At 40.1% G+C, this 12,734-nt stretch overlaps 6 protein-coding genes; 3 read left to right on the plus strand and 3 right to left on the minus strand.

Annotated features, from left to right (window-relative positions):
- Window positions 1–3,484: 3,484 nt before the first annotated feature.
- On the minus strand, window positions 3,485–5,996 carry GSBLH_T00006653001 (uncharacterized protein; the record flags this gene model as incomplete). The annotated part of the gene is given in 11 exon segments (XM_013042195.1): window positions 3,485–3,511; window positions 3,584–4,002; window positions 4,036–4,156; window positions 4,186–4,298; window positions 4,331–4,543; window positions 4,559–4,590; window positions 4,650–4,681; window positions 4,712–5,277; window positions 5,308–5,425; window positions 5,451–5,876; window positions 5,907–5,996. The coding sequence occupies 11 exon segments, from the start codon at window positions 5,994–5,996 to the stop codon at window positions 3,485–3,487; spliced, it is 2,157 nt and encodes a 718-aa protein (XP_012897649.1).
- A 264-nt stretch (window positions 5,997–6,260) lies between these two features.
- GSBLH_T00003441001 (uncharacterized protein) lies at window positions 6,261–6,628 on the plus strand (the record flags this gene model as incomplete). The annotated part of the gene is made up of 3 exons (XM_013042196.1): window positions 6,261–6,384; window positions 6,416–6,493; window positions 6,528–6,628. 3 exons carry the CDS (start codon window positions 6,261–6,263, stop codon window positions 6,626–6,628), a joined length of 303 nt encoding a protein of 100 aa, XP_012897650.1.
- A 584-nt stretch (window positions 6,629–7,212) lies between these two features.
- Window positions 7,213–8,126, minus strand: GSBLH_T00003442001 (uncharacterized protein; the record flags this gene model as incomplete). XM_013042197.1 has 5 exons in its annotated part: window positions 8,053–8,126; window positions 7,879–8,020; window positions 7,772–7,848; window positions 7,617–7,742; window positions 7,213–7,582 (listed from the first exon to the last, which is right to left on the minus strand). Exons 2-5 carry the CDS (start codon window positions 7,954–7,956, stop codon window positions 7,213–7,215), a joined length of 651 nt encoding a protein of 216 aa, XP_012897651.1. The 5' UTR covers window positions 7,957–8,020; window positions 8,053–8,126.
- A 287-nt stretch (window positions 8,127–8,413) lies between these two features.
- GSBLH_T00003443001 (uncharacterized protein) lies at window positions 8,414–9,664 on the plus strand (the record flags this gene model as incomplete). Its single annotated transcript, XM_013042198.1, has 8 exons — window positions 8,414–8,422; window positions 8,456–8,503; window positions 8,536–8,596; window positions 8,628–8,686; window positions 8,717–8,791; window positions 8,824–8,874; window positions 8,905–9,089; window positions 9,121–9,664. The coding sequence occupies 8 exons, from the start codon at window positions 8,414–8,416 to the stop codon at window positions 9,662–9,664; spliced, it is 1,032 nt and encodes a 343-aa protein (XP_012897652.1).
- A 523-nt stretch (window positions 9,665–10,187) lies between these two features.
- GSBLH_T00003444001 (uncharacterized protein) lies at window positions 10,188–11,194 on the minus strand (the record flags this gene model as incomplete). Its single annotated transcript, XM_013042199.1, has 6 exons — window positions 10,188–10,343; window positions 10,372–10,622; window positions 10,653–10,710; window positions 10,743–10,856; window positions 10,887–10,991; window positions 11,024–11,194. 6 exons carry the CDS (start codon window positions 11,192–11,194, stop codon window positions 10,188–10,190), a joined length of 855 nt encoding a protein of 284 aa, XP_012897653.1.
- A 262-nt stretch (window positions 11,195–11,456) lies between these two features.
- Window positions 11,457–12,425, plus strand: GSBLH_T00006654001 (uncharacterized protein; the record flags this gene model as incomplete). Its single annotated transcript, XM_013042200.1, has 5 exons — window positions 11,457–11,460; window positions 11,535–11,595; window positions 11,675–11,930; window positions 11,961–12,221; window positions 12,258–12,425. 5 exons carry the CDS (start codon window positions 11,457–11,459, stop codon window positions 12,423–12,425), a joined length of 750 nt encoding a protein of 249 aa, XP_012897654.1.
- Window positions 12,426–12,734: the final 309 nt, after the last annotated feature.

Below are 12,734 nucleotides of genomic sequence, written 5' to 3' on the forward strand. Positions count from 1 at the left end.
ACATAATCGTTTGCAGATTTCACTATTCATCAACTCTTTCGCTTCATCACTCTGGATTGGACTCATTTCACAAATATCGAAATAAGCAGGAAGAGAAGGCAACGAACTCACTCGACGTGTTGTGAATACGAACAAAGCTCGGAATGAAGGATGAATTGAATGATTGATAGAAGCTGGATAAGTGAACTCATCAGTGAAAGGATCACAAACAGTATCAAGCATTTCCAGTAATTCTGCTGACATGTTTTCAGCATTTTCGAATATCACTAATTCTCCATTTTCTACAGCTTGAATCAATCTTCCAGCTCGGAAATCGCCATTCATATCCACACTTCCCATCAGAGTGGAAAACTCGGTTTCTCCAGATACACTGAACACTTGATAGTTTCTGATAGAGAGCTTATTGATGATTTCGCGAATTGCATAGGACTTTCCACTGCCTCTAGGTCCACACAGTGCCACAGCCTTGTTCCTACAAATACAATAGAACAATCTCGAAGCTTCAGTCCAATGGCTTCGAAGGGATTGCAGTTCAGGAATTGGCTGTTGTCTAGCGAGCATTTCAATCAGAGATTCATCCAATTCATATCCAGCTAACTGAGTGGCAAAATAAGCCATTCGATGGAGTTCTTGCTGCTTGAACCAGTCGATTGTTTGAGAATAATCATGAATCAAATCATCAATCTCATCTTTATCCTCACTATTCTCAAGCTTGGGAGAGTTTTCAAATCGCTTTGCATCTTCATGACTCACAAATACTTCCAAAAATCGATTTCTCAAGGCAGGAGAAAATGCCAGCAATCCCTTCTCAGACGTTGTTGCGATTACACGGAATTCGGGACTCATTTCGAATTCCGGTCTTTCTCGACGTTCATCAAATCGAACTACATGATGATGGCCATCTGCAGGTGATAATTCCAACACAGAGTTCAATCGCTCGATCACATTCGATTTCATCAAATGCATCGACTGAAGAACACAAATACCTCCATTTTCAATCGCTTTAAGCAATGGAGAAGGACAGAAACGAGGAACTGGTTTGCCTTCATCATCATCTTTCTCGAGCGAATAGCTTCCAATCACACTTTCTGTTGAAGAAGTCGAACTGCAATGAATCACTTCACAGGATGTTCCTTCATTCTGCATTATCTCCATTATTGCTCGACAATACTTTCGAGATACATATTCTGTTTCTCCAATCAATAGAACATGACATCCAGATTCCAATCCTAGTCGAACTCGATCATACACATCCTTCCAGCATTCCTTGTCTAATGCAGCTTTGCTGAAAGTAATATCCGCTTTGAATACTGGATTTGTTTTCAAATCTTCATTATATGCGATTTGTAAAGCTCGATTCAATGCTTTGCTTTCACCGATTCTCTCTTTATCCATCAGTGTCTCCATCATCCATTTTGTTCTACTACAATCTCGAAGTGTGTAATCCTTCCCTTTATCAATCTCTCTTCCAGACACATTCTTTCGATTATCAGCTCGATCATGAACATTACACACTCTTTCTCCAATTCTTGTATCTCCTCCAAACATCGCCGTTATGATGTCCAATCTTTCCTCTCTGTCAATCATTGGGAAGTATTTCTGTTTCGTTGAATCGTGAGTGACAAAACGGAAACAATCGCGAATTGCAGAAGACAGATTGTTTCGCTTGTAAGAACTTCCAGCAGGATTCTGAGTGGCAATAATGCGGAAATCTCGATGCATTACACGCTCTTCACTTCCATCCTTGCCTTCATGAAGAATCTTCTTGCCAAACAAATACGATAACACACTCTGAACCACAGAAGGAGGAGCCAGAGACATTTCATCCATCAATAGCAGTTTGCCATGAATGAATGCATCCGTGAAAGCTCCATCCTGGAATTTGATCTTTTCAGTATCATCGTTCGTAATTACCATATCTCCAAGCAATTCCTCAGTTGTGGACGAAGGACTGAAGTTGTATCTCACAAAGGGAACGAGAGAACGTCGACAGTATTGCTCCACCGTGAATGTTTTGCCTGACGAGGTCACTCCCTCAATCACCACTGGAATGTTGTATTGAATCACATCTTCCACGATTTGATTTCGAATTTTGGTTTGATTTGTTTCTCTGATAAACGGAGGATCTTCTTTCATTGTTTTTACATATCGATAGGCTTTCGATTCGATATACTTCCAATCCTCTCTGTCAGAGCGTATTGCCATGATTAATTGAACGTATTCCTCTGTGGAATGGAAAATGAGCACATTGGATCTGCATAATACAGTGATAACCTTATTCTCATCAAGAGGAGACAAAATGCCAATCGTAGCATTCTTCACTCCAGAAATGCAGTGGAAATAGATTGTTTCAGGAATGATATTATGAGTTTGAGCTTCATTAGAATTGATAAGTGGAAGAATGAATGTTGTTTCCTGTTTCTGCAAATGAGGTCTTCCACTGAAACTAATCGTATCTCCCATATGAGCATAATCACATCCATCAGTCAAAGCAGATTGAAGGGAATAATATTTTTCATATTCTTCTATGATCTTTTTCTCTTTTGTTTTCTTTGTTCTAAATGATCCACTTGTTTCATTATAGACAAATTTGGATCTCTTGTAGATTACATTGAGAGAATCAAACATCTCTGATACACCATTATTTGTTGTTGTTGTTGTTTCATACACTAAAATCGATTCATCATTTCCATAACTCCGATTATTGTTCTTCATTATTTCAAACTCATGATTTTCAAAATCAGTGAACTCTAATGTAAAAATAATATATCACAATAATCCTACTAATCTCTTGAATTTTGTGATTTGTAGCTAAGTCCTCATTTTGAATGTTAAGCTTGGATTGATTATTAATATGGTTTCCATTTATCTTCACATCGAATTCTCTTTTCCTATTACTAAAGACTTTAAATGATAACTGGATTGATGACAATCTCTTTCTGGATGAATTGGATTCTTATGATAACGAATTAATGAATATTATTACTTAGAATTATGTTTATTGTACCTTTAAACTTCTGTTTAGTAAGGAGATCACACAAATCGTTACACTGTTTGTCTGACAATAAAGTTACTAATAAGTAAATAAAAACAAAATGACCATACATGGTAGGATAAATTCTGTTAAAAGAAAGCTTGTATAATGTTCGTATATACCAGAAACTTCACTCTCTTGGTCTGTATATCACTGATTTAAAAAAGCATACCGCTAATAGTGATTGTCTTTATGGTACGTAGTCCCCTTGCTATTAACAGCCTCGACAAGCCAATGAAACTGAATTTTGTCGTTTTCCCTGTATTGAGATTATAATGTTAACCCTACAATAAACATAATAACAAAGTGTTGAGTTATCGCAATTAGTAATTATAGTTGGTTCCCAGTTATTAATTTGGAAAATCTCTTTCTAATTATCATTCTTAACATCGAATTGAACCTTATAAATTGTAATGCTGACTGGACTATCTGTTCGTTTAGCCAGATCGTCTACAGATTGAATCCTTTTTTTACCATCTATAAAGAACAACTGACAACAATTGCATTTTGTAAAATTCTATATCTTAACTTGATGATATAGTATCTTACGGCGATTTCTTTGTCTATTTCTTCAGTTCTTTCCTTAACCTCAGGATTCGAGATATCTATTTCTTTCTTGTCCTTGTCAAATTCAAGTAGAATTTTGATTGCCGTAAGCGTGGTCTTCTCAACCGGTTTATGTCCTTCATTATCGGCTTTTAATCCCCCCATTGCATTTGTCTCTTGTTTATTATGTTCAGCATGTGTATCTATCTCGGTCTTTTCCTCCTTATTTTTCTTTTTTATTTCACAACGACCTGCCTTGTTTCCGTTCCTCTTTGTTTTGCTGCTTTCATCTTTACACTCGTTGCTTAACTGAGTATCCTTATTTTTCATTTCATTTCTTTCCTTTTTCTCTGTGGCAAGACTATTTGTTTTGCTATTTCCTTTGTTTATCTGTATCCTTTCCAATTCTTTTCTCTTATATACTATTGATGAATACAATTTGCAAAAGATAATACCATCAAACTCCTGAGAATCTATGTCTTTCATTATTGTAGAATTTTCAATTATGTCAAACTGTTTATGAATTGTAAGGACAGTTTGTTTGAGAATTGTCTTTATTGCCTTCACTTTTTTCAGCTACAGTTCATTCCTTTCCTCAGAAATACAGCCAAATAGCTTTCTATAATATCGGAAACTGTTTTTTCGGGTTCATATTGTAGAGCAATCAGTTTGTCACCTTCATACAAGTGTATTTCCTTTTTAATTTCTGTATCCTTATCTACAAAATAGTAGTAAGCTAGAACGATATACACTCTAATTCCATTTTATTCTCAACTCCTTGTTTCACAAGTGGTACATCTGATTTGAGAGGTTTTTCTACACCTTTAATATATAGCTGACCTGTTGAGGGATAATCTGTTTCACTCAGAATGTCACGTAGCGTTAACTTTTCGGTTAACACAAACTGAATAATGTCGTGGGCGTATTGCACTGTAATAATATTCGTCTCATCTGCGATATACACTATGAATTAGTTACAAAAGTTGCTAGTAGACATATCATATTTTCTCCTGAGAGTCTTTCTGTTTGCAAAAGAATGCGATTATAGCCCTTTTTTACAACAACATACTCATCCAATTCCGTATCATTGCCGCATACATCCTATTGATGAGCATAGCAATATACTTATACCATAATCAATTGCGCAATTGTGTCAGTCTTTTCCATTGTTAATGGAATTTCCTCACTCTCAGCAAAGACACTAAATGATAGCATTGATTGGTTGGACTCCTCTGAATTTTGGACCAAAGAGCTGGTGGAATGCTGTTCTATGAGAGAATCGAATTCTGCATTCCCATTATGGTCCTGTACTCTCTTTTTGTTGTCTTCCTTATGTTTTTTGTTGAGAGATCCAGTATTATCTTCATCACTCTCTTGAATGGCTGCTTTTTGCTTATGGTTTTCGTATTTCGGTCTTTTGCCTGCTTCTGCCTTTGGGACATTAGTCGTAGAATCCAAATGATTTGAAGAAAGAGTACTCGGATGCAGACCTATCATACGTAATTTCTCGTTTGCTGTCTCTTCGTAGTCCAGAGAAGAGTATGATAATTCGGAAGAAATACTTTGTTGTGAGTCGTCTGACTCTGAATTGGAATTACTACTACCATCTGATAACTCGGGTAACTCCATAAAATCAACTGCTTGCCTTGGCTTTTCCTTTACAGAATCTCTCCTTCTTTTCAAAGCAGTTTTGATCACTGTGTATGAAAAGAAATGATTCTGCTTACATGATACCGTATCCGTATTGCGTAAGTTCAACTCTTGTATTGTTACGTAGTCCTCGACACTGCGATTATTCACTACTAAAGTGTATAGGAAATAATCTGTTTTGCATATTTTCTCATACTGAATATTCAAATTGAATTCCTACTTTCACTAAATCTCTCACAGTTGCAAACGGATTCACTTTTACGGACAGTAGAATCTTGTCCTTATTAACCGATATTTCAACGCTCTCCACACAGACCAAACTCAAAGTCATTGAAATTCCACAAAAAGGAAGAGTGGAAGATGATTCTAGCATTCTACCATTTGCAGTTTTCAGAATGTACATCGAAATAGGTTTATTCGAGAGTTTAAATTGAGTTACGCACTCTTGAACAAGCCGGGAAACTCGTATATTTGTATATGAACGAATTCTTTTGACTTTTTCTTTCCACTGAATTGTATATGTATATTTCATTAGTATGCATACAGTCTTTTTGTCTGATATCCAGTCCATTATTGGTTTTGAGGTTTGCACTCTTTTATTATCATGTGTAAATGCTATATCCGCTTTTTCGCACTGTACTCTTGTCTAGGGATGAGGAAAAGTAATATGTCAAACCGTGATTTCCTCTAGATACATCGACAAGCTATCTGATGGTTGAACATAGAGCTTGAACTGCTCAGTTCCTGTATCGAAAGTAATATTCATCAGAATTTTTATGTGTCATTGAAGGAAAGATGTTTCTTTATTTGTGGGTTTTGTATTTTTATACTTTTTGTCTTATTTTGCATAAATTCATTAGGAAATAGACCTCTACGTCTTCTTTATTAAGAAAACGATGAATTCACATCACCCTCTGTAGTCGCTATCTTCAAATTGGGACGCGTCTCGTTCGAGACATTCTTATTGTTTCCCGCAATAAAGATCGAAAATAGAATTCTATCAAGTGAAACACATTTTTTAGTTTGTACAATGTCCTCTTTTGTTTTTAAAGGGAAAATGGTGATTGTTGGTGATATAGCTGTCGGGAAAACGTCACTAGCATCTCGTTTCGTGGAAGATAAGTTCCCAAAGAATCATATAGCCAGTGTGGGAGGTAGTGAATGCAATCTTCGTGTGTTGTATAGTTGCATACTTTACAAAAACTCTTGTTGTGGATGAACACCTTACTGTGAAGTTCGATATTTGGGATACAGCCGGACAGGGTTTAAAGATTTGCCGAGAGGAATAATTGCGTAGAACGATATCGTAGTATTAATAAGCTATATTATCGCGGTGCTGCTGCTGCGGTTATTGTTTTTGATTTAACGCAAAAAGCATTTTTCTCAGCATTGAAATGACTTGTAGTCGACGTTTGATGCTGTAAAATCCGAATGGTTGACGAACATCCGTTCGTGTGCAGACGATAATATAAGTATCATTGGTGTTGTTTTCCGAGATGCTTAGTCATTGTCCTTGCAGGAAACAAGAGTGATATGAAGGAGAATTGTGTTGTTTCTCACGAAGTCGAAATTTGATTTGCGGATGATGGTTAGGAAATAGAGGATTTCTGTTCTAAGGAAAATCTGTTATATGTTGAAACGAGTGCTTTGACGGGAGAAGGTGTGTCAGATCTCTTCGTCAAGATTGCGCTGCGTGTCCAAGAAAGCATGACCTCGGACGTGAAAACTGGATTTCAGCTGCTGGAGATGAAAGCAGAGAACTCGGATCAAGTGTAGAAGGTTTTTGCGGGGACTCATCTTTGTAGAAAGCTGAGCGCTGCTGCCGCTGCTTCCTCTCCGAAAAAAGGATGTTGTAGCAAATAATCTTGTTTAACAAACACACAAGAATACATAGAACAGAACAGTTAGTGTTTGAAGTTTGAAGTTTGAAGTTTTCAGGTTTCAAGTTTTCAAGTTTCAGTTTGAAGTTAGAATACAAGCATTCATTGTTCTTCATAAGCAGAACAGACAACATTCACTGGAGAATCGGATGAAGCCGCTTTCAGTTGGTCGCGGCTGATCGTGTAAGCACGATCCTCATCTTCCAGCAGATTAGAAAAGCAAAGCCCATCTACAGCTCGTTCTCTCCCTCGAACTCTACAGCAATTCGGACAAATACCACTGTCCGCGTGGTGACAGAGCTCAAAAAAGTACATGGCATAATCACTCTGTGAAACGTACAGAGAAAAGCAAATGGCATGTAAAAACTCTGACTCAAGGAGATTGATTTCACGCGTCTGTAATCCTCCGATCTTGGCAAAATAGCTATTCACACAGCAAACGTCTTCAAGATATTTCGTGGCAATTACCAGACTACAAAAGTCAGGTCGAGTGGAGAAGAGATTACCTTGTGACAAGAATACGATGGATAGAAAGCGAATTAACAGCAACAGATTGACTTTGTATTAGGCGATCGATGTAAATTAGAGAAAAAATAAGTGGCTCGCTTCCGCAATGCGAGTAGGTACATAGTCTACGTAAAAGCGGCGATCGGATAGCTACCTCTGCAAGTAGTCATATATCGATATCCCAGGTTTGTGTTGAGAAGTAAAACAAGAAATGGTGGCAAAAGCAATGTTCTACAACTCAGCCAACAGGATTGATTCCACCTTGTCCTGTTCTTCCACAACGTGCTGCAGAATACAGCTAATCACAGATAGCAGATTGTGCGCCTTTGTTTCCATCATACAGAACACAAGCTAACAGGCAGTAAAGAAGGAGGAAAAGATATCAAAAGAATCAAAAGGACTTCTAGATCAGTTAATCTGCAACACAGTCCATACTCGAGAAAACTCAAAAAACAGATATTTGGTACAGTATAGAACAGTCAAAAAAGCTTAGACTGGTTTAATATTACTACAAGAGTACAAGATAGAGTTTTTTTGTTTTGTGGGAGAAGGGTAGTGTGCTTATAGGAATCATAGGGATCACTTTACGTTTGTGAAATAGCGATGAAAGCGAACTGTACTCTTATTTCTCTGGCACCATTTTGTTGTAATGTAAGTAGTATATAATTTTACATGAGAGGAAGAAGTACCTTTGACTTGGCAGATAATAGTTGAGGCTCTTGTGCGCTATTGTAGTACAAATTGTGTTTTACCGGTTCGTTTTTCGCTGAAACGTACTTCACTCTTTTTCTTCGAAATGGCATCTGTACTCCCCTTCCCTGAATTCACTTATTATTAGTGGAATGTAGTCTTGTCTAACACGCGAATAATCGAAAATCGCCTTCAAGTGGGTTCTGCCTACACACTTGTTTCTTTTAGTCAAAACTCCAGCTCTATAGTTCTGCTATTCGGAACTTTGATATTTCCTGCCCAAATATTGGTATTTGAGAGATTATGGGGGTTTTCTGTAGAGAAGCAGTCAGAAGATATTGAGAATATGTGTGAAAGCATACAGACAATGATTCGGAATGTAGTTTATCGTCGATTGTATTCCTTGTAGTATGTGACGAGTCTGGACGAACTAGTGAAGATAGCAGACTATCAAGCCGATCCCAAATATAACTCTATCATTGAAGTATGGGTTCGGTGCCTGTTCTTTTTTTTTAGCGGCAAAAAGCGGTTCTCGTCGACTTTCGTAAAGACTTCAATCGTATTAATGTAACTTTTTTTTATTTCTATAATGGATAGGATATTTTATCGCTGAAACGAGAACGGCAGCAACTACTTCACCCTCAACATGTTCATTCGTTTTCCATCGATTGTTTTTTATTCCTAATTTCTAGCATGTCTTCAGAGGACTCCGATGTAAAAGCTCTTTTGAAGGAGCGAGGCGCTGTTCACGCATCGCTCCAAATGGCAGATTCGTATCTGGAGTAGTTTGCGTGTCTGTTCTCTCACGCATAGTCGCGCTGCCGAATCGCACAGTCTTTTAGTGAATCAGAGAAAGCGTTTGGAGTCCAGCCGTTCCAAAGTTCTCTCTGTCTTTACGCGACTTCCCATGGTGAATGAGCTGATGCGGAAGATCGGCGATAAGAAAACGCGCGATAACTTGATTGTGGCTGTTGTGATGGCTTGCTGTATCTTTTTCTGTATTTGGTATATCTTGCATTCGCTTCTTTTTTACACAAACATGAGGCAAATAGCGTATTACACATCACAAGAACAGATAAACGACGTAGCCTTCCACAGGCTGGACCAGCTTCCCGATTCCCTCCGCAATCACTTCGTACGGTTGGTCCACTTCGGACCGATCGTAGATCAAACAGGGCAAATGGATCTCCACTCCCCTCAATCGCTGAAGGTCCTCTCCTCTCACCGAGACCAGAGGGGAAATCTCCACAACTCGCGACTCGCCCTCGATCAGAGCTTGGTTGTGTTGGAGATATGTCAGATGAGTCGCTTCCATGCTTCGCACCGCTGTCTCGGGACACGCAACATGGCTTCCTAGACATGACCATCGCGACACATTCGCTACCGGGAGGATTTCGAATGGGGTTGTATTCCGCTCGCGGGATCATAATCACATCCAGCTTTCGAACCAGCTGCAGAATATCCGTGAGATAGAACTGCATCTTGTAGGCGTTCGGCGTGACTGGCTTGATCGTTCGACCCAAAATCGAATCATAGTAAGGAGTCGCCTTCTTCACGATATGACAACTACACGTCAGCCAAAAAAGTGAACAGGAAACGAGTCGGGAAGAGCAGACTCCACGCACTTTTCTGAGAGAAACGAAACCGTCATGATGGTATCGAAAACGAACCCGATCCGATACACCATTTCTCCGAACTGATTGCGTTTGCAGATCTTTCGATAGCCCATTTCAGAATCAATCGCCATAAAGGGACGATGCTTGTACTGCACGAGGACCGAGAGTTGCTCTTCAGGACACGACTTCTCCACGCACTTCATGCAAACTTCGCTTCCACACTCATGGCAGTAGCCCAAAAAGAACGGATCCGCAGGCTACACATCAGAACGACTCGATCCATCCATCTACCAGCTCCATCGCGTTGTCCACTCCAAACACATGGATGTACTCGATGCCTTTCTCCTTCCACTGACTCGGAAGATGATGGCGGTGCATTGCAAAATAGAAACCACCGCTTCCATCGGGAGAGAGAGCGATCTAGATGAAAAGCAAAACCTGAACCAACCTGATTCTTCTTCTGCATGATGAAAAGTCCTTCCTGGTCCACACAGGGAAGGGAGCCTTGCGAGAAGAGAACAAACTGACTCTCGGAGAGATTATAGTAGTTGTGCTTCTTGAGAAGAGCGGAGATCGAGTCGTTGTTGAACTCCGAGGTCATGATGTAGATAGGGATGTTCACTTGAATGTGGAAACGTTGCTCCACGATGTTTTGGATCTTTCGAACCGACAGGAAAATCCGTTCGAAAAGCGTTTTATCTACAATAAAAAGGCAAGGAGAGAACGAACGAGAAGGAAAGCCAAAATCACAATCCCCCTTCGGAACTGTCGGATTAAAATGGGTTGACTAAAAGCTAAGGACTGTCAAAAGACCCAAACCTGGCCACCCGATAACAAAACTAGAGCTACCTTTCCGTCAGCTATCAGTTTGCAGCCTGCCGTCTTGTACTTCTCTCTATCTTCCGGATCCACGTCTTCCGAATATATGTAATTCTGAAATAAACAGGACAGATCGAATCGTACCTCTGGATATTCGGATATTTTTTCATACAAACTATTCAATTTTCCGCTTTGGCTTATTGATTTCGAATATAAGTTGCGGGAACGGATTAGGTCAAAACTCCGACACTTTAGTGTGAAGCAATAATAAGGAGTCGTACTTGACGTACAAGCGATGCAATATCCTCCTCAGTGTAATCATCTTCTTCAAAAAAACTCAAGACATGCGTTTGATCAGCCCGATAGATTTCATCCAATACATCCTTCGGTATTTTGCTGCGGATAGATTCCATAACTACCAATTTTGTGTTGAGGGTTAAGGGGAGTTTCATTTTGAGTCGATTCTTTTCAGCAACTGACTCTTGCAACTGTAGTTTTTTTTTCCAAATTTGAATGAAAGCAACAGACACTTGCAAATTACACACGAAATTGAGGTTTTAGCAAATCAATTGTCGACTCGCCGTCTCTTTGGTAGGCCCTTATAACCATTCCTTTCTGTCCACAATTGGGCTTCGAACAAGTCCCGCATTGCATTATTTCGCTCGCGATGAAACGCCTTTTCTCCTTTATTAGTTCGATTTGTCGCAACTTTTCATGAGTTCGGAAATAGCATCCATTCCAAAACTGCGCGAAGTACTTGCTGCACGCTTCGTTTTATGAAATAGTTCCTAGAGAATGAGGAAAACGTTTTGACCATTGCCAATACTCTCCTCAGCGGAAGAGGTCCGTCAAAGTATGATGTTACGGAGATCTTTCAGACTGAAGAGAGTACTTTGAGGTGATTTGGTCATTGATGCAATAGATGAATATAGAAAGCACTCCAGATGCACGAAGGGGAAGCATATCGACGAATGGTTCCGAGATGAGGCGCATCGCAGAGAAGCAAAGCTTCCGCAGGTTGCTGAGGAGGATGTGACAATGCTGATCAAGCTTGTGATGGAAGCGCTTCTTGACAGAAAGCTTTTGCATACCGCGCAGAAACCCGATAATCTCCGTCGCATCATTCGCGTAAACGGCGACATGTGGGATAAGAAATATGTTTATTCTTGGGATTACGACGGTCCTGCTGTGCGTCTAGCTTGGTTTCGTAAAGTGTAGGGAATGCGATACTTGAAGACGGCATTCACCCTTCTCGCCATTGTCGCTGTGTTCACCTACAGAATTTGGCCCCGCCCGCTCCAGAATATCGTCTTTTATCTGTTGCTCTTCCTGACCCTGGGTTTGATTGGCCTCGAAGTGATTCGTTTTGCCATCTTCCTCGTCTGCTACCTCTTCGGCTACCGAATCTGGATCTTCCCAGACCTGGATCGTGACGATAAGGGCATTTTCGGTGTGTTCACTCCGCTCATTTCGGTGGAAGTAGGAAGAAATGGAGCTGGCATTTGATTATTTCAGAAAATCGAGGATGGACACACCACAGCTCGGATTGTCGTTCTGGGCATTTTGGGAGCGACTCTCGCGATGTACTTGGCGAATCCTCGTGGATTCACGCGCGGATGCATGACTGTGTACAACACGGGCGTGCAGACAGGTGCGAGTTGTAGTGCCTTCTCCTATGTGTAGTGCAGTGGACGCGAGGTGAATGGCTGTCGTTCAAGATCGCGGTGGCGGAGCGAATGAAGGGACTCGTCAAGACGCAACCAGGAGCGCAAGCGAAGCCCAGTGCAGAGAATGTGAAGCCGCGAGTCCCTGTGTACAACCCAGACGAGGATGCATTGTATGACTTTACGGAGGAGGAGGCGGTGAACGAGGACGATTTGTACGATCTGGACGAATTAGATGCGATTGAGTTGGATATTGAGGCCTAAGTGGCGATTGAGTTGGATATCGAGGCCTAAGTGGCGATTGAGTTGTGGCGTGTTTGAGTGAACA

The sequence above is a fragment of the Blastocystis hominis genome (genome assembly GCF_000151665.1).
Source record: "Blastocystis hominis, Singapore isolate B (sub-type 7) whole genome shotgun sequence assembly, scaffold_3".
Taxonomy (NCBI): domain Eukaryota; class Bigyra; order Opalinata; family Blastocystidae; genus Blastocystis; species Blastocystis hominis.